Here is a 27,854-nt window from a genome sequence, read left to right as displayed (position 1 = left end):
GTTTTAAATTTAGCTTTCACGTAAGCTTTCATGATACATTAAATTCAAATTCTTATTAATTATTCGTAATGCATGAAATTTAATTATTCTAAAATTATGAAATTTTAAACGAATTGAAAGGAAATCTTATAGGATAATTTTAAAGGACATCAACATGTCAATATTTTGAAAAGTGGACTTTCATTAACGGGAATTAATTTGTAGAAACGCACCCTTTTCAGTTTGACTTAATGGAGTACCGTGACCACTTCTTCATTACTTTTCTTCGTGATGACATAGAAGGTGAAAAGAGATCAATTGTATGCTCTTCCCAAACAGTAGCTGACTGTCTAGATCTTAGTTGTCGCAATAATGAATGGGTTCTAACCTCCTTGGTGTTATCCATGGTTATCCAGGCGGAGAGCAACGCCACCTTTTTCGTATCTTTTGGAAAATCCCTCAGCAAATAATTAGTGATTTAAAAGTTTTAATTAAAAGTAGGTTTTCTTACTTTTTCTAGTTCTGTAGATATAAGTTTTCAACGCTAATTTGTACATATTGTTGCGTGCGTACGGGTTCGTAATAAATTGAATGAAATTGAATAAATTGAATTAAAATTGTAATAAATTGAATGCACAAGTCCGATGAAAAGTGAATAAAATTTATTCTTATCAAAACAAATAAAACAAAATGCTGAAATTTCCTCAGAGATATTCGTACAATATCGCAATATCTCACAGTAGTTATACTTTAAACTACTAAAACGTTGAATAGAATTCAAAACACTGAGAAAGGTAATCCGATCTCACCGCGCATTCGCTACAATCAATAACAGCACTAAGTAAGCAAGATGTTTTCCGCCAGCTTTTATATGCTTTTTAATCCTGCACGAGAATATTCTGGTATTTTCTCGACTTTTCTGGATAGCAAAAGAGTACAATTACGATTTATCCAGGGGCGTAGCTAGAGGGGGGCGGCAAGAGGGGACATCTGCCCCTGGGCGCAGCATCCAAGGGGCGCCAAATTGATATTACGAAGTTTTAGAATTAAATGTTTTCCATCCTTGGCAAGCAGTAGGGGCGCGAAATCTTCAGTTGTCCCTGGGCGCTGAAAACCCTAGCTAAGACTCTGGATATATCTGCTTATTAAAATGTGAAATGCGCGTGCTCTTGTATTTGAATTTTTCCGGTGTAGCTTTCTCTTCAAAAACGTCTCGTGCTGCATTTCACGGGAAGATAAAAAAATTTAACTACATATTCTATTCTACTAAAAATAGCTAAATAAATACAAAAACCGTAACACAATTTTTAATGCCCTTATTAATATGTAAACTTATTCTTTTAATTTATAATGCATAATACTATATTGCGATTATAAGTTATGTAAAAGGAATTCCTTATGCTTTAATACCCAGTTATGGATCTTAATAAAAAATGAAAATAAACTAGTCATGGGATGTTATCTTCGGACGCCTAGTCATGTGTTATGCTTTTGAATTTCGTACTTTCAAATGTCAGTTCAAATTGTCTCTCAACTCTTGCTTAAATCTCTTTATCTCTCCTACTTCAGTTCCAGTATTTATGTTATGTCAGTTACGAATTGCTATGCATTTTATTTTGATATTTGAACGTGATTAAGAGATTTTAAATAAGTTTTTAAATTTTACAGTTAGTTTACTTTTAGTTTAATGCCTAAGACACCGGTTACGAATACTTAAACATAAGCATGACGTACGTTGAAGAGGGAGTTGTTAAAGATATGTCTTCATCAGCGTTTTTAGCAAGTGTAATACTTGACATTTTATCCAGCCCACTTAATTTAGCTCTTCTAGCTGTATGTGTGTTTCTGCTGTACAAAATATTTTCAGGGGCAAAGGCAGATGATAATCCTTCTCCACCTTCTCCTCAACTTCCTCCTATGAAGCGGAGAGATATGACATATGAAGAACTGAAAAAATATGATGGTCACAATGAAGAAGGAAGAGTTTGTGTTGCTGTAAATGGAAAAATTTTTGATGTTACCAAAGGCAAAAGATTTTATGGCCCAGGTAAATTATACGTTAGTTTAAAATGTGTTGTAAAGTATGTGTTACAGATGTTTCTCGTGGCCCAAAGATAACATAAAAGTTGTGACTATATTATGTAATATTTATGAAAAGTCTTAAAGAGATAAATACGCAGAAGTTCAAAAGTATCACAATTTAGCTTGTCTGAAAATGGATTAAAATATGTTACTTAGAAAATTTGCAAAAATTTTTTAAAGGGTCTTTTTGTGTGTGTTATTAAATTGAGTTGCAAACTAAAATTTAGTTTTAGGATCTTTACAGCAATAAGTATAAGGTTTAGATAAATGTGAATGTTAATAAATGTAATAATCTAATTTTGTAAATGTAAGCAGTTGCATTAATTCTCCTTCTGTTAATTAACTTTTGAGCATATAAGAAATTGAGAACTGTTGCATATTAAATGAATTCAAGAGAGTACCTGTTTTCCTTTTGTAAAATTCAACTAAAATGTTAATATTCTTTAGTTAGTTTCTGAAATACATTTGATAGAAAGAGTTCTGTTAATGTAGGTATGCCTGCTCAAAATAGCATTTTTCTCAAACTCTGAAAATATGTGCGTGAAAATGACTAGTAAAAAGTTAAGTATTCGAAGACTAATAAACTTACTGCCTCTTAGTAGTTAAGCTTAATTAACTGATCATTAATAACTTTTATAACACTGTTAATTAATCATATAATTTTTGCTGTGAAGTATGGTATTCATCATATTTAAGCATAATTTATGTACTGCACTATCCATTAAGTCTTTAATACTTACAAATTGTACTTTATTAAGCGTTATTAGAAAAGCTTTTTTTTTTTTTTTTTTTTTTTTTTTTTTTGTGTGTGTGTGTGTGTGTATTTTAAACATGGTAGGATTTAGTTCTAGGTAAAATCCTAGTATACGGTGCAGCCTTGGCACGATTTTAAAAATTATCGCCAACACCAAAAATGACCCAAAAAACGTCTAGGTATATACTATACACTATCACTATGTACATAGTATATACTATGTATAACTACATGTATTCTTTGAATACCCGTTTTCTACTTCATCGTGTATGTTCCGTTTGTACTGCTCATCATAAAAGTCGTCAAAAGTAGCCAAATCCCGTGTGCACCGGATACTAGGATTAAACCTAGTTCTATTCTACAGAAAATATGAAACATGCTGCAGCAGAGGGAGGAACTATGTTTTTTTTTTGGGAGGGGGAAGGTAACTTCTATGTTAGCGATGTGCAGTGTGGTATTTTTATGTTTAGGAGCAAGGAATATAGTTAACTGCCAAATGTGATTCTTCACATCGTCAATTGAGGTTATTGGTAGAAATCCTTTCTCTCGTTAGAAATTTACAACTATTGTATGACAAGCTTCAAATTTTCAGATATAGAAATTTAACAAAAATTTTGTATTTTATCACTTGCACACACACAGCAAATGCCAAAATATTGTTTTTCCCAGGGAAAAGTTATTTTGACAGATCATAGGATTTACGTTATGCTAATAATCATGATGGAAAAGTAATATGAAAAATGGTACTTTTCCATTATCAGAAGTGAATTTAGATATGTTTCCGAATTCTTTGTGAATTTCTGAGATTTTTCTGTGTACACACACATACATACATTTGCAAATATGTACACACCTATATACATACATACATGCTTGCATATATTTCTGAATCTGGTCCTGACAGTCGTAGCTAGGGTTTTCAGCGCCCAGGGACAACTGAAGGTTTCGCGCCCCCTACCGCTTGCCAAGGATGGAAAACATTTAATTCTAAAATGTCGTAACATCAGTTTGGAACTCTCCTTGGATTCTGCGCCTGGAGACAGATGCCCCCTCTTGCCCCCCTCTAGCTACGCCCCTGGGTCCTGATAACAGAAAAGGATACCCTTCTGTCATCGGGACCAGATTCAGAAATGTATGTATGTATGTGCGTACATGTGTGTGTTTATGTATGTTTATATGTACCTATATATTTACATGCATCCCCTAACATATTCATCCATACATTTCTGAATCCAGACTCGATAATAGAAGAGTACCTAGAAAAGTACCATTGAAACATATATGTATAGACTGAAAGCAAGAAAGAAAAGCTAATCTGAGTTGTTTCTCCTATTTATTGCTTATTGTTTTTGTACCTGTTTTAAGAACAAATTTCTTAATGGGGTGGCATTTTAATGATTTTAAAGCTTTTATTTATTTTTGTATTGCATTTTAAGTTATGGATCTTTCTATGCTGCATTAATTTCTTTACTGGACTGTTAGAGAATTTTTTTAATGACATATAAAATCTTAGATTGTGGCATGTTGAAAAAAATTAGGCAGTATAGTATTATTAACAAGAAAGTATCCGATTTCGTTATTAGAGTGGCTGCTGGCCAGAATACAGTAGTTAATTACAGGTAAAAATTTGATCAGTTTTTAATCATGAAATTTTTTATCTGGATCCAAAAAGGTTTCAAATTTTCCGTTGAATGGACAAAATCTATTCACCAGTCCTTTATTTTTTTCATTCAGTACATATACTTATTATTATTCCGCCTGCTTCACCTGTCAATGGGCACTGCATGTCAGTCATGTTATCCTGATCATTGGAACAAGCTTTTTTGGTTGTTTTATCTCTTCAACCTTATTATTGATAAACAGATTTAACACTAGTGTAATTACTTTTGTTGGGTGCTCCAGCTTACAATGTATTGGGTATGTTAGAACGGTACAAAGTCCAAAATCATGACGTCCATTATCTGGAATTATCTAAAATCCGGACCTCAAAGCCACAAGCATTTTTTTTTTAGTATGCTTCAGATGCATGCGCATTTGATTTTTCCTTCCATGATAAAACGTGGAGATTTTCACTTACAAATTCGGATTCTTAATTTCACTTAAGCATTAAATAAAATACCTCGTTATGGAAAAACAATCATGTAAACATAAATTTGTGAGATTAATAATTTGGCTGTATAGCTCAGTATCTGCTTGGCATACATCTCAAACGTTCCGTTCACCTCTGTTCGCCGTGCTTACCTAAACCATTCACCTATTTTATACCCCTGATGCCGACCTGGCGAGTCATTATTTATTATATTTTGCTTTCATCACCTCTTGTTTATCAATACATGACAGCTTCAGTAATAACTCATGCAGTGATGTGTAAACTTTTTTATATTAGTAATTGAATAACAAGAGTGTGGCAACCTTTTATGCCAACATTACGCTTGGCGACGATTATAGATTTTTAAATGCTTTAAGAAATGTTGACAAGGAAAAATTCGACAAAAATTTCTTTTCATATGCTAAAAATAGATTTTGTTAATGAAACTCATAGGCCAAAAGATTACATTTAGTATTATTTTAATTAAGCATAACTGTTATATTATTCACCATAAACCCAGAAGCGGCGGCAGAATATGTCGGCACCGGACGGCAGAATTTATGGAAGACGAAATTTTTGAAATTTGGGGAAACACTAAGCGGGAAAATTAAGGGATGAGAAATTTTTTATGATTTAGGGAAAGCACTGGGATGTAAAGTTTAGGTGCAGTGAAAATTTAAAACTTAGGAAGCCACTTTGTAGCAGAATTTGGGACCTGTAGAGACTGCACTATGCGGTATTTAGCGCCGGCCCTAGATAAAGTGTTAAGTATATGTGTGAGTTAATTCAGGACTCAGATTAGTTTTAAACATATAAGAAATAAACATAAGTATAATAAAATAACTAATACAATTCTGGCTTAATTCAGTATGCAATAGTAGCAAGACAAAATTTAACTAAACAACTTCGGTACAGGTCAGTTCGACGCATGGTCAATTCGACACGAGGTCGTTTCGACGTGGGGTCAGTTCGATGCCATACTTTTTTGCTTTTGTGTGACGCCATACTTTTCGCATTTTTATTTATTTTTAGAATAAGTTTGAATCATCATTCAAATAAATTTGGTGTTTCACACCCCACATTATGGGAATTCATAGATGGTCTCAGGCATGTTCAAAAATCAATTGATCAATGTTATAAACAATTTGTGCGTGAAGATGAACCGCCGCACAAGCGGAATAGGTATCTGCGAGTTGATATGAGAATTAAAGTAATAGTTGAAGATTTTGAAAATCGAGAAATAATGGAATACCCGAAAGGTGTGGCACATAATTTTGAAATGGTTTAGTATAATAACAGTTCTGTGATGTAATCTTATCTCAAATCTTATTTATGTGTAATCTTATTTATCTGTAATTACTATATTTGTTTGCAATATAACTACTTTGTAACCATATGTTTATTTACCATTTGTGTATTTTGCCTTTTTGATGCTGTTTTGTGAAATAAATAAATAAAAAAAACCATCCCTCATGTCCTGGGGCCTTGACGTTGGTGAGGGGGCTTCTCACTAATCTGGGACACAAACAAAAATCTAGAACTTTTTCACACATATACACACATATATTTATTTCAAATATGCATGCAAACAATCGCTAATTCAATAAATAAAAATCAGTCATATTACTTATTTATATTACTTCATATTTATTCTAAAAATAAATAAAAATATGAAAAAAAAATATGGCGTCAAACTGCCCCTGCGTTGAAACGTATGCCGTCGAACTGCCCCGGCGTCGAAACGACCTGCTTCGAAACAACTTAGCTTTCGTCGCCAATCTTGTGATACACTGCCAATGGTGTATAACGGATGCTATTAAGCTAAGCTAAAATTATCTTTTCTGATTCTAAGGCATGTCAATTAATGTAGTGGACTGCACTGCTCCCTAATCTTTTAGTTTGATCCAGCTTATTATTTTCAGCATTTAGGCATTTAAAGTAAATTGACAAAGTTTGAGCAAGAGAAGTTCATAGCTCATTAAGTGGTTGAAAACTGGTATTAAATATGGAGAAGAAATTTTTTTCAGTTGTGTGTTGATTGACTACAGCTGACAGCAGCTATTGTGATATTAAAATGTATAGATTAACATGAAACTAGATATCAAAATACATTTTGCAAGAAATCTTAAATTTCTGTGTATGCATCATGAACATAATGTTATTCCTGAAATGCATTTTTCAATATATGTTGTAATTTTATTTATTGACACAGAATACTAAATATTGTCCTTATTCTTTTAATTTTTTGTGGTCTAAAATAATTTAATGTTTAAGAAATCATTTTCTTGATTCTTATGTTATTGAACATTCCTGTCATATTTTAAAAATTATTGAAGTTATTTATCAACAATAACTATATATGCAGTAGGAACTTGCAGGTCATAACTGACACCTACTTTAAAATTTTTTCATATTCTGCATTTTGATTTTGTGTTTTAACACTACTGCAAGTTTTTTGACTTCCTGAATAGTGTTATATATAATAAAAAAAAAAAAAAAATTTTTTTTTTGCATGTAACCAAATTAAAAGTAAGTTGTATAAATTTTATTATTTTTACAAATTCAATTAAAATTCAAACTCATTTGAAGTAAAATCATCTTTTGTGCCTTGGAATAAAGTTTCTAGATACTGTTTTGTTATCAGGTCTGGATTCAGATATGTATGTATATATGCATGGTGTATGTGTTCATGTATGCATGTATTTATGTTAAGCACGAATATATGTGTATGTATAAGCCACCCTGATAAGATGCTGGCAAAGGGTTGTTTGGTATTGATGCATTCACACAGTTTAAAAAAAAAGGTTGTTTGAGTTTTAATTTCCTAGGGGGGGGGAGAACTTGAGGTTTACCAACCATGCTGTGGACATTAGCTTTCAAATTGCACCTCGGTTATCTTAGAAGCATACACTTTGCTGTCAAAACGTTCATAGACAATACACGTTGTGGTCTCTCTTCAACATTAATTTTTGTTCATGTAAAGTCAGACTCTAAATAATTGTCATCATATTTATATTTTCATTTCTTGACGGTCATGTCATTGGTTAAAGATATGCTTTCTTTGTCTGCACTGTTATGTTAATCGGTTCATCATCAAAGAAACAACAGCAAAAAGTCGTAGACTATTTATCAAAGCCAACAAATAATAAGTTATATAACATTAACTGTACTACATGAACTAATAAATATCACCATTTATTTATATGCAGTGCTGAGTTTTTTTAAGTTCACCAGACTTAGATTATAAACTGACTGACTGAATCTAGCTTGTATGTTTTTCGAACAGTCCAAATCTGTTACAGTTCTTTCAGAACAGTCCAAAGTCACGAAAGGTCTACGCACCTCAACGTGTCTATATCAATGGAACTTAAGTTGAGAACATTGGATATAAAAAAAGTATATGTGTACACTGTAGAATATAGTTCTACCACTTCGAGATGTCATATTGTAAAAATTAAGCTATAAAATACAGTACAAAGTCTCTAATCCAAAGATCCATTAATCCATTATCCGGAATGATCTATAATCCGGACCTCAAAGCCACAAACTTACGCATGCGCATAATGTCCCAATCACATTATGTTTCGGCTACGCGTGACTTGACGTCGAAAGAGATAATTCTCAGAACCTGCACAATTCGGGGAAACACGTAAATAGGTTATACCATTCTCACTTACTACAAAGACTTGAACAGCAAACGGTAATCGATTATCGCTCATATTGGGATCACGTGATCCTTCAGAAGCAGAACTTTCGTCTGATTGGTTGTCTCTACCCGGGACCCGAGACATTTTTGGTGAGGTTTGAAAAAATCCCGCGTAGCCGCAACATTGTATCCATAGCTAGGCGGGACTCTTTTTTTTTTTTTCTAGGAATCCTCCCGTTTAAACCAGTGCTACCAGAATCTCATTTCTCAGGAAAGTCCCATCTAGCAGGGACTGTAGCCATGTGTGATAACCTCTTAATGCATTTACGCATGCGTGTTTGATGCGCGCATAAAGCCAGTAAAGCGTTTACCCATGCGTGCTTCCGATAGTAAAGAAATTAACTGAGAACATTATTGAAAACGAAAAAATTTCGATTGACAAATTAATCGGTATTCTCGACACAGCAATTACAGGACTTGAACAGTGGACCTTTGTAATTGAACAAGAAATTATGTCTGTTTATAGAATTAAAGAGAAAGTATTAGCACAAAAAACGAAGACCCTTAAACAACTTACAGCGATAGAAATGTTTACTAAAGTGAACAAATAAATATTAAGCTTTTTTTTGTAAATTTTGATATCCTTTAGATCATAATTGCTTTTTATTTCATAAATTATGGTTTCATATTTTTAATTGTATAATTTCTGCATGCCATCTTACCAGATTTAAATTGATGATCTATAATCCGGAATCGCCGAAGTCCCGACGAGTCCGGGTTAAGGACTTTGTACTGTATAAATATTGTAGAGCAAAGAGAATGGAATAAAAAATAGATAAATTATGTTTCATCCAGTTTCTTATTTAAAAATTTCCTAATACAATGTCAATCAGTCGATGACTAATAGTAAGACATCTCTTTTCTTGTCGTTGTCGGCAAAACTGCAAATTTCAGCAACCTCGACACTTGGGGAGAAAAGCAACGAAAGGCATTCACTCATTCATTGAGCGAGAGGAGAAGAAAGCAACTGTTATGGTACCTGCTTCATCTTTGACTCATGCGCATAATTTCAAAACCTTAGAAGGCTGAAAACCACTATGCAGTTCCACTAAGATTATTGTTATGAATGATTTTGTCAAATTATGGGAGCATTTTCCTAATAGATTTAGTAATGAAATTGTTACTTTAGCTGCTGATTTGACTGGCATTTCTGTGACGAGCACAAATCGCATGCAGTCCGATTTGAAAGAAAATCATGGATTTTCTACTCTGGGAAAAAAATTATCTCTGAAAGTCAGTATTCACAAACTGAAATCAAACAACATTATGAGCTAGCTTTAGCAACAATAGGAAATTTCACTGTTTCTTTTCATGGAATAAGCCTTGAAAAGTTCGCCCTAGCTTTGTGCATATTCTCAGATTTAGGTTGTCATGAGATATAGCATGATCGTATGGTGCAATTGAGAAGGCATGCCGCTGCAGGCTCGCGTTTGCAAGAATATTCTGTGTTGGCAAATTTACTTTTGTACAGATTCAAGTAAAAATAAACTGCACAAAATATATAGATATCTAACTAATTGTCGCTTCTCAATTTTTTTTTTTTTTTTTTTTGTGTGTGTGGGGGGGGGGGCTAAATGCCCCTGTGAATAGGCCATGTCTCCCTGGAGTGCCACTGTACAGAGTTTAGTAATCACTGTTCTAAGACATTACAAATAAAAAGCATACCAGTTTTCTTTGTTGGTATATTAAAGTGTAAAAATTTGCAGCTTTAAGTTTTAATATGTTTGCAGCTTTGTAATAATTTTTTTTCCCTAAACCTTTGGATGCATTTTTTCTTTTCCCTTGTAGGTGGTCCTTATGCATCTTTTGCTGGAAGGGATGCTACTCGTGGCTTAGCAACATTTTCTGTTGTATCTGGAGATGGTTATGATGATTTATCAGACCTCAATTCTATGCAGATGGAAAGTGTCAGAGAATGGGAAATTCAGTTTACAGGTACTAACCAGATCTGACAAATTAATTCATTTCAATTTCATTTTAATGCCATAAATTTAATTTCAGATACTTAGTAAATGAAATTTATCACTGATTCCAGTAAAACCGTGGTGTCCAACCTTTGCTTCGGTGTGACCAAGGCTACTTTTAAAGTTCTGTTATGCCTCATGAACGTTCTATGTTTGGGAAAATTCGCATGTTCACTTTGTGTTCTATGTTTGGGAAATTTGGTTCATAGTTTCATGAAAATGTATGTTTTTACTAGATCCTGTGTTTCCAAATAATAAGAAAAATTAGTGCAAACCTACAAAAAAACTGAAGAAAATTCCCCAATGAAACAGTATAATGTAGGTTTAAACTAATTTTATTTCAAAATAGAAAATAAAGATGAGTACACACTCATCCATACAAGAAAATGTAACTGGTAAATTGTTATCATTAAGTCAGTACTGCATAAACTTGCTATTAATGAGGTACTTGATAATTAATATTCTCTGACAACTTATTAAAATTTGGCATATATTCTGATTGCTGACAGAAGTATGCTGACCCAAAATTGCTTTTACTGTTAGTTCACACCTAAGTATGTTTTTATATTTAATAGAGTCTATTAGTTTAAAAACTCCATTACTTTTATTTTCTGTGATTTTGAGTGATAGAACAGTATAAATCTATTGTTATTCCAGTGCACCAATAAATCTCTTGTTATTCCTGATCATAGTTAGACCAATCATAGCTAGATCATTGTACCAATAAATCTATTGTTATTCCTGATCATAGTTAGACCAATCATAGCTAGATCAGTGTACCAATAAATCTATTGTTATTCCTGATCATAGTATCATAGTTAGACCAATCATAGCTAGATCAGTGTACCAATAAATCTATTGTTATTCCTTATCATAGCCATAGAGCCCTAGTCAATCTATTGTTATTCCTGATCATAGCCAGTGCACTTTCAGTTGTGATTATGAAGAGTTTTTATTGGTACGTTCTCTTCAGTAATATAATTTTTAACTGCATGATATATGTCTTGCCTTTGAGTGTGTTTTGCTAAAGTCAACAAAATCAACAATGCTTCTTTCATGGAGAAGTCAGAAATGCTATTCTTGCAAGCATCAGAAGTTCCAGTGACTCGATAACATCAGTAGATTCATCAAAACGTGGGGGAAAATTTGCCCATTTTCCAAAACAGACCTCATTTATACAGAGATGTTGTCCGCCATATCATTCATTCATTCATGATGCCACTGTGTTTGATGACAGATGTATATTTTTATAGCTGAGATTATTTCATTTTTGTTTTTAAATTTGTGAAATAAAGATTCTGAAATTGCTAGCATGGCTTTCTTAATGGCACCATCTGAATATGCCTTTTTTATATGATGCAAGAATGTAACTTAATTTGAAGGATGCTTCTGTGTGATTTTTTGCTTCAGTTTTGAGGGTGAAAAGACTGCTTTTAGAACAGGTTTCGGTGTTTGAACGTCGTTATGTATTGTATAGCAGACATGAGTCGATATTTACTGTAGAAATCGTTATGAATGGTTTTGTGATGATGTTCTATTTTTTGAGGATTTTGTGATGTTTCGTACAGCTACTGAAGCATTGCATAAATACACAAACTGCTTTTTCACCATCACTTGTAAATAAGAACTCTTCCTCTCATTCATTGTTGAAGTGGTTTTTCTCTTTATTCGATGCCTTGGCACATATGAACTAATTGACAGCTGCAGGCCAGATGGATGATTCATTCGGATGAAGTGGTGCCAGCTAAGAATAGGGCTTGTCTTAAAGCAGGCACTTTAATCCTAATCCACCATTCAGATAAAATCTAAAACTGCAAAAACATAACAGAATGAAGATAACACATGAGTAGGTGAACACAAATGCAGCGTCTTTGTACATGATGTGTAATTGTATCTTTTTATGGTTGTTTTTACTTTCTTGTACGAAGTAAAAAGGAAGTATTGTAATCGCGAAAAGTTTCGGACAGCATATTTCAACGAAAATATCCATTTTGACCACTATCAAATGCAATTTAAAGATGTTTTTGCATTATATCTATGTGTAAGGACAGAATAAAATACTCTTTTCCTCCAAAAAGTTATAAAACTGCTTTAAAATGAATTCTGAAGAGAATTTTTCGTGGCGTCTGTATGAACGTATGTATCTCGCATAACTCAAAAATGAGTAGCCTCAGAACGTTGAAATTTTGTATATAAGACTGCTATAATATGTAGATGTGCACCTCTTATTTTGGTTGCAATTGGCCGCACCAAACGCATTATATATCCACTCTGTTACCCGGCTCAGTAATCTCAATTTCTTTACTCTTATATGTTTGTAAATTGTACATTTTTTGCTTTAAAAATGATTGAATTATGTTGTTCTTATTTTCCGGTTAAGGTTTTTATGCCTTCAGTAAATCTGTATGCAATAATTTTAGAATTATCAACAATTTTAAGGTTCTTTAAGTACCACTAAGCCTAAGATTTTTTTTGATGGCAGCCATTGCTTGTTTACATTTGAAACTGCAGGATAGTGGATTTGTTGCCAATCTAGAGAAACTTAGCTTCGCAACAACAAAGATAACGCCTTCATTTATTATTGTCAATTAAATCATGCTTAATCCTTTCTGGAATTTTTTCGAGGAAATAAGTGTTTAAGATTTACTTCGTAATTTTTAATACAGATATTTTGACTTTTTATGTATTTTTGCCTTGTCGCCAAGTGAGAACTGAATTAATTGAATGAGAAATACTTGATTGTCTATGAAAAACTGTTTCTTTTTTTGTTTTGTTTGCTTAATTTATTTTTTACATCGTTCTAGATTTATTATAGTATTTGAATAGAACATATGGCAATGATTAGATAATTCTTTAAATGATATAAATTTTGTGCATTCTAAGTTATAATATGAATGAAATATAATACTGTTAAGTGAACCTAGCACCAGAGTGTCACTATGGTAAACAAAAATAGAGTGAATTTTAAAGAATGCATTTATTCTGTTGTGGTTTATGCGTTGGCGGCGAAGTAGATTTAATTCAATGCAATAAGTTTAAAGGAAATGCAAGAAAAAATGCGTATAATTTAATATTTCATACAAGGAAGTGATGTGATGTACACATCAGATTTTTTATATTAGGATTGTTATATAAGTTTTCGTTTGAGGGTGATGCTGTGTTTGTGGGTGGCAGGTGCTTAAAGTTAGGATTGCAGGGTATCGTGTACCTGTGAACCTTCGGTTGTATACAACTGCTCTAAAATATGGTATTCATTTTAATTTAGTATGTATTAATAATGTAGTATCTCAAACTACTGCAAAAATGAGGACTGTGAAGTCAAAGGTATGAAAACCTTTGTTTCTTGACTAAAATACAAACACACTATTTACAATAAAAATTGTCAACCAGTCAACATCATTAATCTTTCAGGTGGCACAGGTTTTTAGATCTGCTCACTTTTATTTAAGCAACATTTATCAGCTAAATTTGTATAATTACTTATTTTAGTTGGGCCATGGTGGGAAACTGAAGCATATCATAAATGATACACTGGAATTGAAGAGGTTAAATCTTCGGGCCAACTGCATGGCCTTTTTTGTGGTTTTCTATATGTTTAATGTGGATATGAACCAGTTTCTGTTAGAAAGTCCCCCACTTTACTTTTATAAACTTACACTATTAACGAAAGTAAGAAAGCAAAATATCTAAATTATAAGCGAATGTGTACCAAGTGACAGAAATCTCATGACCAGATAAAGCCAGTCATGCTGATTAGAGGGTTGTGGCATTTACAATCTCATGAAGAATTTTACTATTTTTGGAGGATTTTATGAGCTTGAAAGTTAAGTTTCCAAGATCAAGGAACATAATTTATTACTGCAGCCTTCATAAGGATGCACTGAAAATCATTTCAGTTTTTACTTTAGCAATTGATAGGCACTTAAACTTGTGATCCAGTGGTTGATAGATCTGCACTACGTCACCAGTTGAAAGTTTCTTTTGGTGCATAGAATTCGTTATTACATCAATAGGATCACCAGAATCACATTAAGACTAAAGACTCCTTCCCATTAATAACTGTTTTACTTATATATGACTCTTGGGTATTTTTCAGCACTGCCATGCAAAGCTAAAAGGGTCAGTTTCTCTCTTTTTTTTCCTTTCCTTTACTGCAGGCATGGGGGTCACAATGAAACCGACCCACACTCAAAACATACAAGAGTGATTTTAGCCATTTTTTTCTCCATTGCAAACATGAAAGTCGCATATGTGAAGACAGTCCATGCTCAAAACATCGGAGTGGTTTTCACCTCTCAAATTCTTTTGCCTTATCCTAATCCTGTATTATGCAAGTTATTCAGTAATTTCTTGAGAGACTATTAGGATACTCTTCATCTTTCTAGGTTCATTGGGTCTCACAACTTTAGAATCTCTGTTAGTAGCGAATAAATTTTTCTTAAAATCCTGCCGCATCATTTTGAAGTTATCTAACTTCTTTGCTAACACAAGTGGTGATTTAATTTTCCCCATTCATCTGTGTATTTTTCTTTGTCATCGGCACTCGCATACCTTTTCATTTCGTCTGTAAGTGTTAGTTCTTTCAGCTTAGTAGAAGCATTAACTTCCAACCCTTTTATCCATTGAAATAAGTCTGCAATTCATACATAAAAATCTTTCCATATGTTGTTTGGCCTCTTTTTATGACTTGCAACTTTTTGTGTAAAAGCCTTTTGTGTTCTGGCCTTAAATTTAAATGGTAATGATCCAACAAAAACCACTTGATTTGAGCATACTGTCATGTTTTTTCTGTTGTTTCACAAATTACTATAAGCTAATATCTGTTACCTTGGCATCGAATGTTGCCAAGAAGTTTTTCATTTCAAATATGTTTCAATGAAATTGAATATGTGACAAGTGTGGAGTGGATTCTCTAATGCTATTCATTGTTGTAATTTTTAACTTCTCTAGCTCATATTATCTTTCTGTCTCTCTTTTCCTATCGATAACAGTCAAGAACAGCTTTACCTTTTTCTTCTTCACAATCTTTACTGTTTAGAATAGCATTGCTTAATTGCACTTTATTCACTGGTCTATGTCAAGATCAAAGTTCTGATCAAATTGTAATGGCTCCTATCATTTTCCTGTGTCAATCAAGTTCTAGATTTCCTCTTAGATATCAGTTCTTAATTCAGTAGGATTTCCTTCATACTAAATTGAATTACAGTACTTCTAATAGTATATATGTGTCTTAATACACAGCATTTACATTTCTTAACCACTCAAAATTATGCTACAAAATTATATAATTTACTATATCAGTACTCAAATTTATCACTTCACACAGTGAGATATAATGTATTAACAATACAGATATCTTCTTATTCAGTTATTGTTGACATTCAGTATAATGCACCATTAATATGAAGTATCATTTAAATAATTCATAGAAAATTGCTTTCTCTTTTAACTTGATTTAATTACAGATTTTTCTCTGCCTTACTAAGTTAATACACTTTGAAGTTTACAGTCTTTACATACATATATATCAGTTACTAAGTATAGTTATTTATAATTTAATCTGATCAGTCAATCAACGATCAACTTATAGTGCAGATAAGGATTTGACAAATTTTGCAGTTTGAATTATATGCAGTTTCAACCTCCGTTCTAATCTAGATCCTTTAAAAAAAATTTTACCTTTACTTTCCCTTAATTAAGCCTCAAGATTATTAAGATTAACAACAAGTATTCATGTGTGTTGTCTTCTTGGCAGCTCACTTCACTACAGGGATCTTTGACAGATATTTAAGTGCAGAATTCAACTCCTGATGATCTGGCAATCGTACTGGCACTGGTGTATCTTCAGTGTTGAACTCCTTGCAGGGAAACTTCTAATTGCTATCTCAAAGTATTGGTACTCTCATCAGTTATGGAATTTTCATCAAGCACTGTCATACTTAAAATCTTTACACAATCCGTATCGCTGCCATCACCAATGTAAGTTTGTAAGATCACAGACTATCACAAAAATCAGGATTGTAAAGTTAAAGGCATGAAAAGCTTTATTTTTACACTAAAATACAAGCAAAAGGTTATTTACAATAATCAAAGAAACTTTAATACACTGTCGTTTCATGCAGCTTGTCAGGAACTTGTTTTCATGAGGCAAACAGTTTATCTCCAGAAATGAAAAATCTTTTGTCTGGTGCATGCACTGGAATCATGTCAACTGAATTACAATAGTAAATTACTATTTTGACTACTATTTGAGTTGTTCTGGTGTGTAACATAGCTCCTAGTTCTAGAAAACCTGTAAGACTGATATTTTTAACAATACCCAAATTAGATCATTTCAGGTGCTATTAGATAAAATCTTTATGTCTGCAGGTTAAGGTTTTGATGGTTATTAAATTATATCATCATTGTTATGTACAGCAGTAATAAAAATTGCTGCATTATGTAATTCTGAAATGATCATATTATTTAAATGGATATGAGTAATATCGACAGAAGTAAAAGTTTTTAATAGTAAAATATAGCTTTAATCACTAAATTCAAAATGTTTAAAATGTTAAACCGAAGGACAATAATTTCTTACCTTCATGAATTCTATTAGAATTCAAAAATTAAAATATAGTATGAATTCATTCCTGTCTGCTACTAAAGTATTTAATTAAACATTTTTATATATGTGTTTATTTTATTACAGAAAAGTATCAGTATGTTGGTCGCCTTTTAAAACCCGGTGAAGAGCCTACTGATTATTCTGATGAAGAAGATACAAGTCAAGACCAAAACTCTCAAGATCCTCAGTCAAATACATTGTCTTCCAAAAAAGATGAATAACTTTTTGAATTGACTGTTGTAAATTTCCTTGCCATGCTCACAATTATGTGAATAAGCAGTTGATTTATAATTTCGTAAGGTTGTACAATCAGGTTATTGGAAGAGCATGGTCTTTAATTGCAGCTACGAAAGTTCTGTATTTCTTTTTTGTTGTGAAATTTTTGTAATTGTGTTTTTATACGGTAAATTTTTGCATTTAATTTTGTATAAATTGGTTTGGCATGTAAAAATACTTTTGTAAACAAGGACCATACCTGGTATGTTTTTCCAAAGTTTTATTTTTTATGTCTCAATTCCCTTATAGTCATGCCTGTGGCATTACAGAAAAAGGCCATATGTCCATAAGAGATAAATTATTTTTGATTTTAGAAAATGAAAAATTTTAGATTTTTAATAAATTAATGAGCATTCCCTGTTTCTTTCAGTTTTTTAAAAATAAATGCAGTTATGTGTGTGTGACGAAAGTGTTTAAATATGTTAATCAGTTCTAAAAATTTTCCAGTTCTAATACTTTAAAATTCTCATATGTAAATTATCCCCCTCCCAAATTCCAAAACTTAATAGATTCTTGTGATTTAGGGATGTCAAGATTAATCTTATGATTTTTTTCTTGATGGAATTTTCCATCAATTGCAATTTTTTTGACATGTTATGCATTGTAACAAATAAGTATTTTGAGAACATAAACAACAAATCTTTCAAAATGGTAGTTTTTCAGTGTTGATTTATTTATTATGTTACCTTGCTATTCCTAGATAAATTTTGTACTATTAGTAGTCTGATAGTAAGGTAATGGTTCTCAAATATATGTTTATTTAGCTTCTGGCAATATTTATTTGATTGAAACAAGTTTCATTGCTGAGTCCTCAAAGAACTTCTGTATAAGTTCCTTTTGTGCTTTCACAACTAATTACAAAGTTAATGTATATTATATACATCACTTTAGCAATACAACTGTATCAAATTTTTGAATGCTTGGAAAATAATTACTTGTTTCTATTTAAAAAAAGGTATTCTACAGTATGTTAAAATTTGCTGCATTTATACAAACTCTCAAATTTTGCAGACAAAATTAATATATGCTTAGAATTCTTACTTATTCTCACAAATATTTAACTACTTTTTTGGGGTGTAAAACTAGCCACAGTTTGATGGAACCAAAATAGTAAAAGCTTTTTTGCATCTAAAGAGCATTATATCACATGGTTTTGTACTATTTTTACTCTCCAGTTCCATTTGAGCTTTATGTCTATCTGATCAGTAACTTTGAAACATATCTGATAATGGAATACTGGTGTGGCATGCGTTTGTTAAAAATTTATCCATTTTTGAATTAGTTCTGTTTTTCAAATATATAGACTTCAGGAAGGGACAGAAATTCAAATTATTTGATGGTATGTGTTCTAATCTAAACATCTACATACAAAATTTTGAATCAGTTGAAGCTCATGTTTACACAATCAACAAGTGTATGAATGTCTCACTTTTGTTTAGAAGTCAGGATTATAAAAAACATTTTATAAAAGCTTATTATTAAATGAAAATTTAATTTATTACTGCAAAGCATATAATGGCTAGCTGCATAAAAAAAGGAATGCCTTTGTGAAGTGTTTTTGTTTTTAGGAAAATTTCGGGTTTCTCATGAGGAATATCACAAAATCATCCATGCAGCCAATCACTGAACATAGAGCATCTATGGGGGTTGTAAATTAAATAGTGACAACTTAACCTTGAAACTCGCAGAAGGGCATGCACGCGCAAATAGGATATTGGAGCGGTGAGGTGGCGCTGTTGTCGATGTGTAGAGTGCGAAAAAACAGTCGATCTGCTTAGAAGGGTAGTTGTTGTGTGGCGTTAAAGTGAGGAGTTTCGTTTTCATGACTCTAAAGCATGTTTTCAAAAGGGATCCATGGTCGTGGCATAAAATCGAGGTTGCCCGTGGCAAAAATGCAACAGAATGCTATCGAGGATTAGTGGAAGCCTGTAGCACAAATGCTTTACCATATAGGACAGTAGCACGATGAGTTCAAACATTTTGTTCGGGTCGGAATGAGACTGCGGATTTGCAACGCACAGGTCGGCCCTCCATTCCTCAACAGCAGATTGACATCCTGAGCGGTCTCCTTACAATAGAACGCCGATGGACTGTTCGAGAATTATCCTTAGAGGTTGGTCTGAGTCATGAAACGGTGTGGCACATAATGAAGAAATCTCTCAACATGAGGAAAATTACTTCCCGCTGGGTTCCACATCGACTAACCAAAGTACAGAAATGGCACCGGTATGCACTGGCTGGCACCCACTTGGAGAGATACCGCAATGAAGGAGACTCATTTCTGCAGCGTATTGTCGCCATTGATGAGCCTATGAGCCTAAATTAAAGCGTCAGTCAAATGAATGGCGTCACCAAGGTTCGCCACGTTCACAGAAATTTCGACAGGAACCCAGTCGGGTGAAGGTTATGCTGATTATGCCATACGACTGGGACCGTGTGATTTTTGCACATGCTGCACCTGAAGGACAAAATGTCAATGCAGATTACTATTGCCGATTTCTACAGCACCATCTGCGTCCAGCTATGCAGTGCAAATGTCCACGTTTATTGCACAACAATCTCCCTATCGTATTGCATTACCATGTCGCAAACAATGCCACTCTCCTTTTGCGACGGTGGCAGTGGGAAATCCTGGAACACTCTCCCAACTTGAGTCCTTGTGACTTCAATCTGTTTCCGAAGTTGAAGGAACTCCTCCGAGGTCACCGATTTCATGATGTTTCATATGTACTCCACTCAGTCGCTCACATCAACAATCAAGACCTTGCCACTGGTCTACAACGGCTTCCTAACATTTGGCAAAAGGTCATAAGTTTTGCTGGTGATTATATAGAAAGAATGTAATGCAGTTGTACTTTCAAGTTCATTAAAAATTGATTTATACTTATGTTGCCATTACTTAATTTACAGCCCTCGTATTAATAGTCAATAGTTTTATCTCTTTAACAATTGGTGTGCATTACAGAGTGAAAGATTTTTAGTATGCAGGGTATTTAAGAAAAGGGAGGGGGCATAGTCTTTGTTTTTACAAGTTGAGTGAAACTGAATGAATAAGTGACATAATTTGTAATAGTCAATCTAGATTAGAGCATCAACTCATAAGTTAATTTGTTGCCAGACTTCCTTTGTCATGCATCTATGGCTGCATTAAATTTCATTCATTGTTAATGAATTTTACACACACCGCGGACTCTGTTTAGCGAAATGACAATTAGTCAAAATGTGTTCGAACATGAATGAACTCCTCGTAGGCCAACTACATAACTCAAAGACCATTAGAAATTTTTTTTGCCTATTTTTTATTGATTACTATGTAATTAATAATGTCAATAATATGATGCAATTAAATCAAATAATCTTATAATGATTGTCACACTTAAGTGTGTTCAATTCTTTACCTTACTTTGAGAAACTTTGTAATTAGAAATACATGTTTAGGATCACTATTTTAAGAAGAAAAACATTGAAGCACCTTTGTTGAATGTTTTGTTTATAATATCTACATTCATAGTGTTTTATTCTTACTACAACTACTACATTGCAGTCTTTACTTGTATCCATAATAGTGAAATGATATCATTCAGATCACTTGTATTGTAATGAATGATTTTATGCAGACCTAGCTTTCACCTATTTTGTTACTTCCATATTTTAGTGAAGGTGGTAGTTGTATCATTGTTATTTCAGTGCTCTTGAAGATGGCAGGTGAACCAAAATTTGTAACATGGAAATTGCATTTGGGCATAAATGTATTTTTATTTCAGCAGCCAGTAGGAGGCTCTATTTTGTAATAGATTACAGCATAGGTTCTCCATTCCCTGTCAACCATCTGCCACAACGGCATCCAGTCACATCCCAAATATGTTTGATTGGTAGTTAGGGAAGCATCTGTATACCTTGCTGAGCATGTTGGCTGATGTGAGCAGTGTGTGGTCGAGTGTTATCCTGCTGATAAAGGACATTGGGCACTCCCACTAGCCACCAATCGACGGGAAATGGTTCTAATCAATATAGGAATATCCAGTTTGTCTTGAATATGCTGCAGAATGGAAGTAGAAGTGGCTTGCAGGTGTGCCACCATGTGTCGGTGAATGCATCAATCCATGTGTGATGTTACTCTGGCTGCACCAGCACCCCTCAAACTTGCCACAGCCTGCACACAGTGGACGTGTCTAGGTGTGTGTCAGCTGAGATTTGCCATATAGACCAACCTGTCCTTCTCAGTCCGATCATCATGCCCCTTGTAAAATTCTCTGCTATTACACGCGTCCTCTGAGAATTTTTTTTTGATGATTTCCCTAACAGAAATAATGAACATTCTGCAAGTTCCTTATATCTTCTATGTGTGCTGGAGAGCTGCACATTTCACATCATTTGCATAACTGTAATGTGTATCTATTCTGAAATTTGCATAATTTTTGGGCACTTAGAACAACACTTGGGTTCAGGGTCGTACATGTCTGCCTGAATGAATTGAAGCTAAGCACTAGTAGTTTGACTTGATCTGACTGTAATGACTGACATGTTTTTAGAGTTTTTTCCATGTTTAATGTAAATATGAGCCAATTTATCTTATCCGTGAGAGCATTTAGTTTTCCCTATGATTGCTATTACATGAAAAACGTTCTCATATGTTACTGAATGTAAATACAACAAAGATATATGAATTTATGGTTTTCAAATAATTCACTAAAATGTTTGTCCCCCCCCAATACTTTCGCTAAACTGATACAAATAAAATGTCAGATAACATGAAGACCTTTTTTCTAAAAACACATCATTCAGAAACTTGGAAGTAAATGTACTACGAGCAGACTTATCCTTTTGAAGTAACATAAAGACTTTAATGAATGAAGAATATGAAACAAATTTACAAAGACCGGAATTATCTTTTAACAGCACAAGAACATTACTGAATGAAGAATAAGGCAATATAATACGGAGGGGAGAAGTCAAGTAGAAGTTTACATAAATTTTAAATGATGTATAGTTGATAAAATTTACAAAATAACATAGTCATAAAATAGCATTTGAAGGAAAAAGAGTGTACAATATGATTCTTGATTTTATGAACTCGTTAGAAATGACAAAAATGTTCGTAAATAATGAAATGAAAAGAAACCAGATTTTTTCAGAACCAACCTAATAGTTCATAGAAACATGAATCTATCATATTTTTAAAAAACGTGAATATTTTTTTCCTATGGTATTTAAATGGCTCAAGAAACATTCATTTGACTTAAATCAACAATTCTCATGTTGCTCTTTTATTTCAAAATTAAAATCTTTTGTACCAAAATTGACTTATATTCGTTTGAAAAATTTACCAATACTTTAAAGAAATGTATTAGTCTTAAAGAAATGATTTCTCCCTTCCGATCCCCCCCAAAAAAACTCACACTGCATTCATTAAACAACTGACAATACAATATGCATCAGAAAAAAAAAAAAATATTTGCTACATATTTGTTCAATGAAATAAAAATACCAAAATTAACAACTCCCCAAATGGTATAAGAATTAGGATTTTTATTAATTTTAAGGATCCTTGGTAGTTAATAGCTTAAGAATTGGAATAGTTGGTTGCAAGATATAAATTTGTAACTCCAGTATTTGGAATATTATGAATGCACACAGGAGCCATCTAAAAATGTTGCATAACCAATTTTTCACAGCATAAAGCTAAATGACAGACTATTTAAAAAAAGTGGGAAAAGTTACGTTATTAAAGATGCAAAATGTAAATTTTCAAAGATCTGGAGAGATGAGATCTAAGGGATATTTCCAATGTTTTTGAAAGGTTACATTCCTATTTTCAAAAAAATAATAAATTTTAATTTTTATCGCAAGTTAATATTTTATCACATACATAACTGCTACATACTTTTAACTATTTTCCAGTTTCAAGACAGCATAAACTTGGATCACATTACACAACGTTTTTGACCAAATTAATTATTTTTAACACAGTCTGTATTTAAGCTACTCAATATGAATAAAATGTCTCGCAAACAAATAATTAAAAAAAAAATATATATATATTCTACCTCAAGAGCGAATTATCACTGGAATTTCAAAGATAATATACCTAGTACAGAAATTTGTACAATAACATATAACAAAATGAAGTACAGGTTGATTCAGTTTAAGCTCACTAAATTTTGCAAACTCCACTTCTGTTCCCCTTTCAGATCACACCTGGCATAGGGCATGAGTCATAGTATCCCATTTTAAACACACAAGATCCTAACTCTTCAAGAAAATTACAATACTAAATACACACAAGACCTATTAAAAAATAATAAAATGAAAAACCATTACAGAACAAGTTACTGAAATCATGAATGAAATTACATTTTTTCATAAGCTTTGGCTTGAATCTACTAAACAACCCAAAAGCACATCACCATCATGCACCAGTGCAAAAAAATACAACACAAAAGTGGCAACATACGTAAAATTTTAAGATACAGAAATTGGTAACACAAATGAGTTTCTTGAGAATTATGGAGGATAGCTTTCAACACAAGATTTAAAGGGTTTAAACATTGAGATACAAAGTATACATGCATATATTTGTATATATTTTCTTTACTATTTTCATATATTTTGGACTTTGTCCTAACAGAAACATTTAGCAAATTCTCTGCAACACATTCCCAAGAGAATAGAAGAAAATTTTGCCTGACAAATAATTAGGATGAGGATTGTGAGCGACAAACAGCAACACGACTACTCCTGCATTGACTGCAGATGTTCTGGACGGGCTCAACCACATCACGTATTCAAGGCTACAGCTTGCAGTTCTAAGATTTAAACTTTTCTAAATGCCTTGAACATTTCCCCTTACTACCTTACAAGTCTCCTAGGAGAAACTCTATGTCAAGAAAAAATCTATTATTCTGCAGCACTGAACTGCAAGAGCCTGAAAACACAAAGCAATTTGTTTGATAATCTCAGTATATAAAAGAAAGTTGAAGAGAGATGCGAAGCTGGCTCTGAAACGGCAGTCAACGCATTAAGAACAAAATCAGTCCATGAAACTTTTGTTATTGATGCTATTTTCCAGGTATAAATAATAATCTTCCTTTTCTAATCACTAGAAAGCTGAAATAAGAGTTTTTATTAGCTACTCTAATTTATTATCATGGGGATAAGGGTCATCTATCAAACAAACACCCCCCCCCCAAAAAAAAAAACATTCTAGCATCCCATATTTTCTTTTGAGGAAAAAGTGAATAATTTTCTGTCTTAAATTTCATAGAAAAGAACACATATTAACCACTTGTGCTAAAAAAGACGTGCCACACACGCTCGTCGAGATGCCTTTGTCTCAAACCGCGAGCGGCGTGAACACCACGTCGATAGGCATTTATCGCAAAACTGAAAATAACGTGGTGCACACGTCGCCCAACAACGAGATTGTTTATTCTCGAGTTACAGCTCTGGATTGCACTCGCAGACGCAGAACGGCGTAAATGAGACACTTTACCGCCTGTTATATTGTAGCGCATGGCACTGCAACCGTGAAGTTTAGTCGTAGCACAAGTGGTTAAAAATCGATCAATGAAAATGCTTAGATATGATTTACTATATTTTTTGTTCTAATTTATGCAGGATGTTTCTAAATCATGACTGGCATAAACTGAATCAAACCTGCCCTAAAAAAGCAATATTTAAAAAGAACTAGTGAATAACATACAGATTTTCTCATGGATCTAGTTTCAATACAATCAGTTTTGTAGATGATTCTCTGCAATTAGTGAGAGCAGTCAGCATATGCATTGAAAAGGTTGCCATGCCCATAACAGAACAAATGAGATACTTTCTATAGACTGAAATTGAAGGAAGTACAAATTTGATTACAATGATTTAAATATTAATGTGTAAACGTGAATATAAAATATTTAGGGGATGCAATTTTCAAAGCTGCATAAGATGTATCAGTATGGGTCTACTAACTTACAAAAACATTATTTAATGCTCACAAAGTATTAAGACAATGATTTTTTTAAGCATCTAATGCAAAGATACAATTAATTTTTTTTTTTCAGTGTATAAAAAGAAAACATTGCTCACACGCACAAAGTTTTGAGGAGGTGAAAAATATTAACAGATGTACATTAATTTACAATAATTAATAACAAAATTCAAACTTTGACATTTTAAACAAACACTGACTTTTAGTATTTATTAATTAAGATGAAACACAAGTGTGCAGAAACCAGTTAGAAAGTTTTACAGGAGTTCAGTATGGGTAAAATATACAAATATTACACATGGGCAGGTAAACTGAAGAAAGATAGTACCTGTAATCTGCATATACTTGGAATTGCATTTATTTACTAAGCATGAATTTAAACTATCCAGTTTCATTCACGTACAAATTGCTATATTTTTAGCATAAAAAATTATTCAAATTTTCAATCCAGCATATCTTTTTGCCTAAACACGAGACATCATTCAATTAAAAAATACACTTGCTTAAAAAATTACCAATAAACACTTTGAAAATTTCGATACACCGTATAAAACATCTAGTCTAATTCTAAATTATCTGGGTCTAAGCACTAAAATTCTTCTTTTAGTTGGCTAAAATTTTATTCATAACATACTATTTTATACTTCTTATTTTCCCAATACAATAAAAATATTTTTGCTTTCTTCAGGACGCAGCTATAAAGCTTTACAATACACACTTTCAGAATCACTGGTATAACCTATTTATCCTTTCTACTCAATGAAGACTACAGTAATAAACCACAAATCGTATTTCTAATTTTAGAAAATTTAAGTAAATTTTTCCAAATATTTTGCTTTTATACACAATTTTTCATTATATATTTTTTGGAACTGATGTATTTGCATGTTAAATCTTGTATCTTAGTAATCACATTCAGAGAATTTAATGAATACAATTTTAAATTTTAATTTTAAAATAATAGTTTCTATGAAAAGTTTTAACTTGTGACACTCATTCACGACAGAGACTGAATTATACACTGAAAACAAATTTGAGCATTTAAAAGTAAAAACTAATACATAAATAACCTCACATTTCTTAATCTCATTTTGAACAAGTAGTGATTTCATGAATTTAAATATTTCTGAAATTAATATTACCCTTTATTCATCAACTGCTTAAATTTTTCAACTAAAAATTAACATTTCAAGAAATCAAAAGGTTTATTGACCAACACACATATTTTTAGCAAGGTATCTCTCATAAATAATATTTAAACAAAGAATAAAGTAAATGAAAAATTAGATTATAGGTTTTTTTTTAAACTATAATTTATTATTAATACTTTTATAAGATTTGGTGATCAGCTAATGTAAAGAAGAGACTAAAAATCTTTTAATTGTTTAATTAGCTCGATTCCCCAAAACAAATTAACTGACAAGCTGTTTAAAATCAAACAATTAATAAGACAATTTACTTCAACTGATAAGCATCAAATATTACATTGATGTTTAGGCTTTATCCTCTATATATTGAAAGATATCCAGTTATTCATCATGAAAAAGTAACAATAAAATTTCATATTTTAAAATCTGACTCTGCATATTTTTAATACATAATGAAAATTAAACAACAAAAAGAAAACATTTGTACACATTTACAGACAAGAAAAAAGTTCTAAACCAGATAATCAAAAACAAAATTTACACTTTATTAATACATTAAAATATAATGTAAAACTATACAAAATGGTTATGCCAATTGTTTACAAAATGATGCCAATAAATTAGCAGTTTCCAATTCAACTGGAGGCAATTTAAGAGGAGCCTTTTACATTTAAAAACAAAAGAGGTACTTCAAAGTCCATGTTTCCTTTAAGTGAAACTAATTTAACTAAAGGAAAAGAAATGATAAAATGAAGTACGAGGATCCGAGGTTACTTTTTCTTTTTCCTTCCTCTACCATCAGGTATTCCATCCGATTTTCTTTTCTGTGGTCCCTATTAAAATTAATGTAACATAAACATATCATAATAAATAATTCTCATGTTGACACTTCAGAATTTCTAAAATAATGAACATGATTTATTTTTACACTGGGAAAAGGCAATGAAATATAAAAATGATTTAGAAATTTGTTAAAGATCATAGATCTTATAAAGTTTTGAATATTTATTTTATATTCAGACTTAATCAAAGCAAACTTATTTTCATAACTAATATCACTAATATGATTGGTATGTTTCAATTAGTTATAATAGTAAATCATGAAATAGTACTTGCATGTCAAAAATATTTCAGGCTTTGTGCTGCTCTGTTCCTAACAGTGGCTTCAAGTCTTCTGCATACATTCAATGTAATAAGTAAAAAATGAATCAAAAATCTGAATGGTTACAAATATTAAATTACGTCCAAAGGGGTGTTTTTTTTAACAT

At 32.3% G+C, this 27,854-nt stretch overlaps 2 protein-coding genes across 2 annotated transcripts in view; one reads left to right on the top strand and one right to left on the bottom strand.

The window, feature by feature from the left end:
• Positions 1-1,501: 1,501 nt before the first annotated feature.
• On the top strand, positions 1,502-17,813 carry LOC118202116 (membrane-associated progesterone receptor component 1-like). Its single transcript, XM_035374270.2, has 3 exons — positions 1,502-2,026; positions 10,399-10,545; positions 17,266-17,813. The coding sequence occupies exons 1-3, from the start codon at positions 1,705-1,707 to the stop codon at positions 17,400-17,402; spliced, it is 606 nt and encodes a 201-aa protein (XP_035230161.2). The 5' UTR covers positions 1,502-1,704; the 3' UTR covers positions 17,403-17,813.
• A 9,297-nt stretch (positions 17,814-27,110) lies between these two features.
• Iswi (nucleosome-remodeling ATPase imitation SWI) overlaps positions 27,111-27,854 on the bottom strand; it is a 71,866-nt gene continuing 71,122 nt past the window's right edge. Inside the window, exon 25 of the mRNA XM_035374266.2 lies at positions 27,111-27,419. Within this exon, the coding sequence (XP_035230157.2) occupies positions 27,357-27,419 (63 nt within the window). The 3' untranslated portion in view covers positions 27,111-27,356. The remainder of the gene's footprint in view (positions 27,420-27,854) is intronic.

This window comes from Stegodyphus dumicola, chromosome 9 (genome assembly GCF_044657685.1).
Source record: "Stegodyphus dumicola isolate Sdum_Otavi_A_Nest chromosome 9, ASM4465768v1".
NCBI lineage: Eukaryota > Metazoa > Arthropoda > Arachnida > Araneae > Eresidae > Stegodyphus > Stegodyphus dumicola.
The sequence above is the reverse complement of the archived record's forward strand: the minus strand, read 5'-3'. Positions and strand labels throughout refer to the sequence as shown.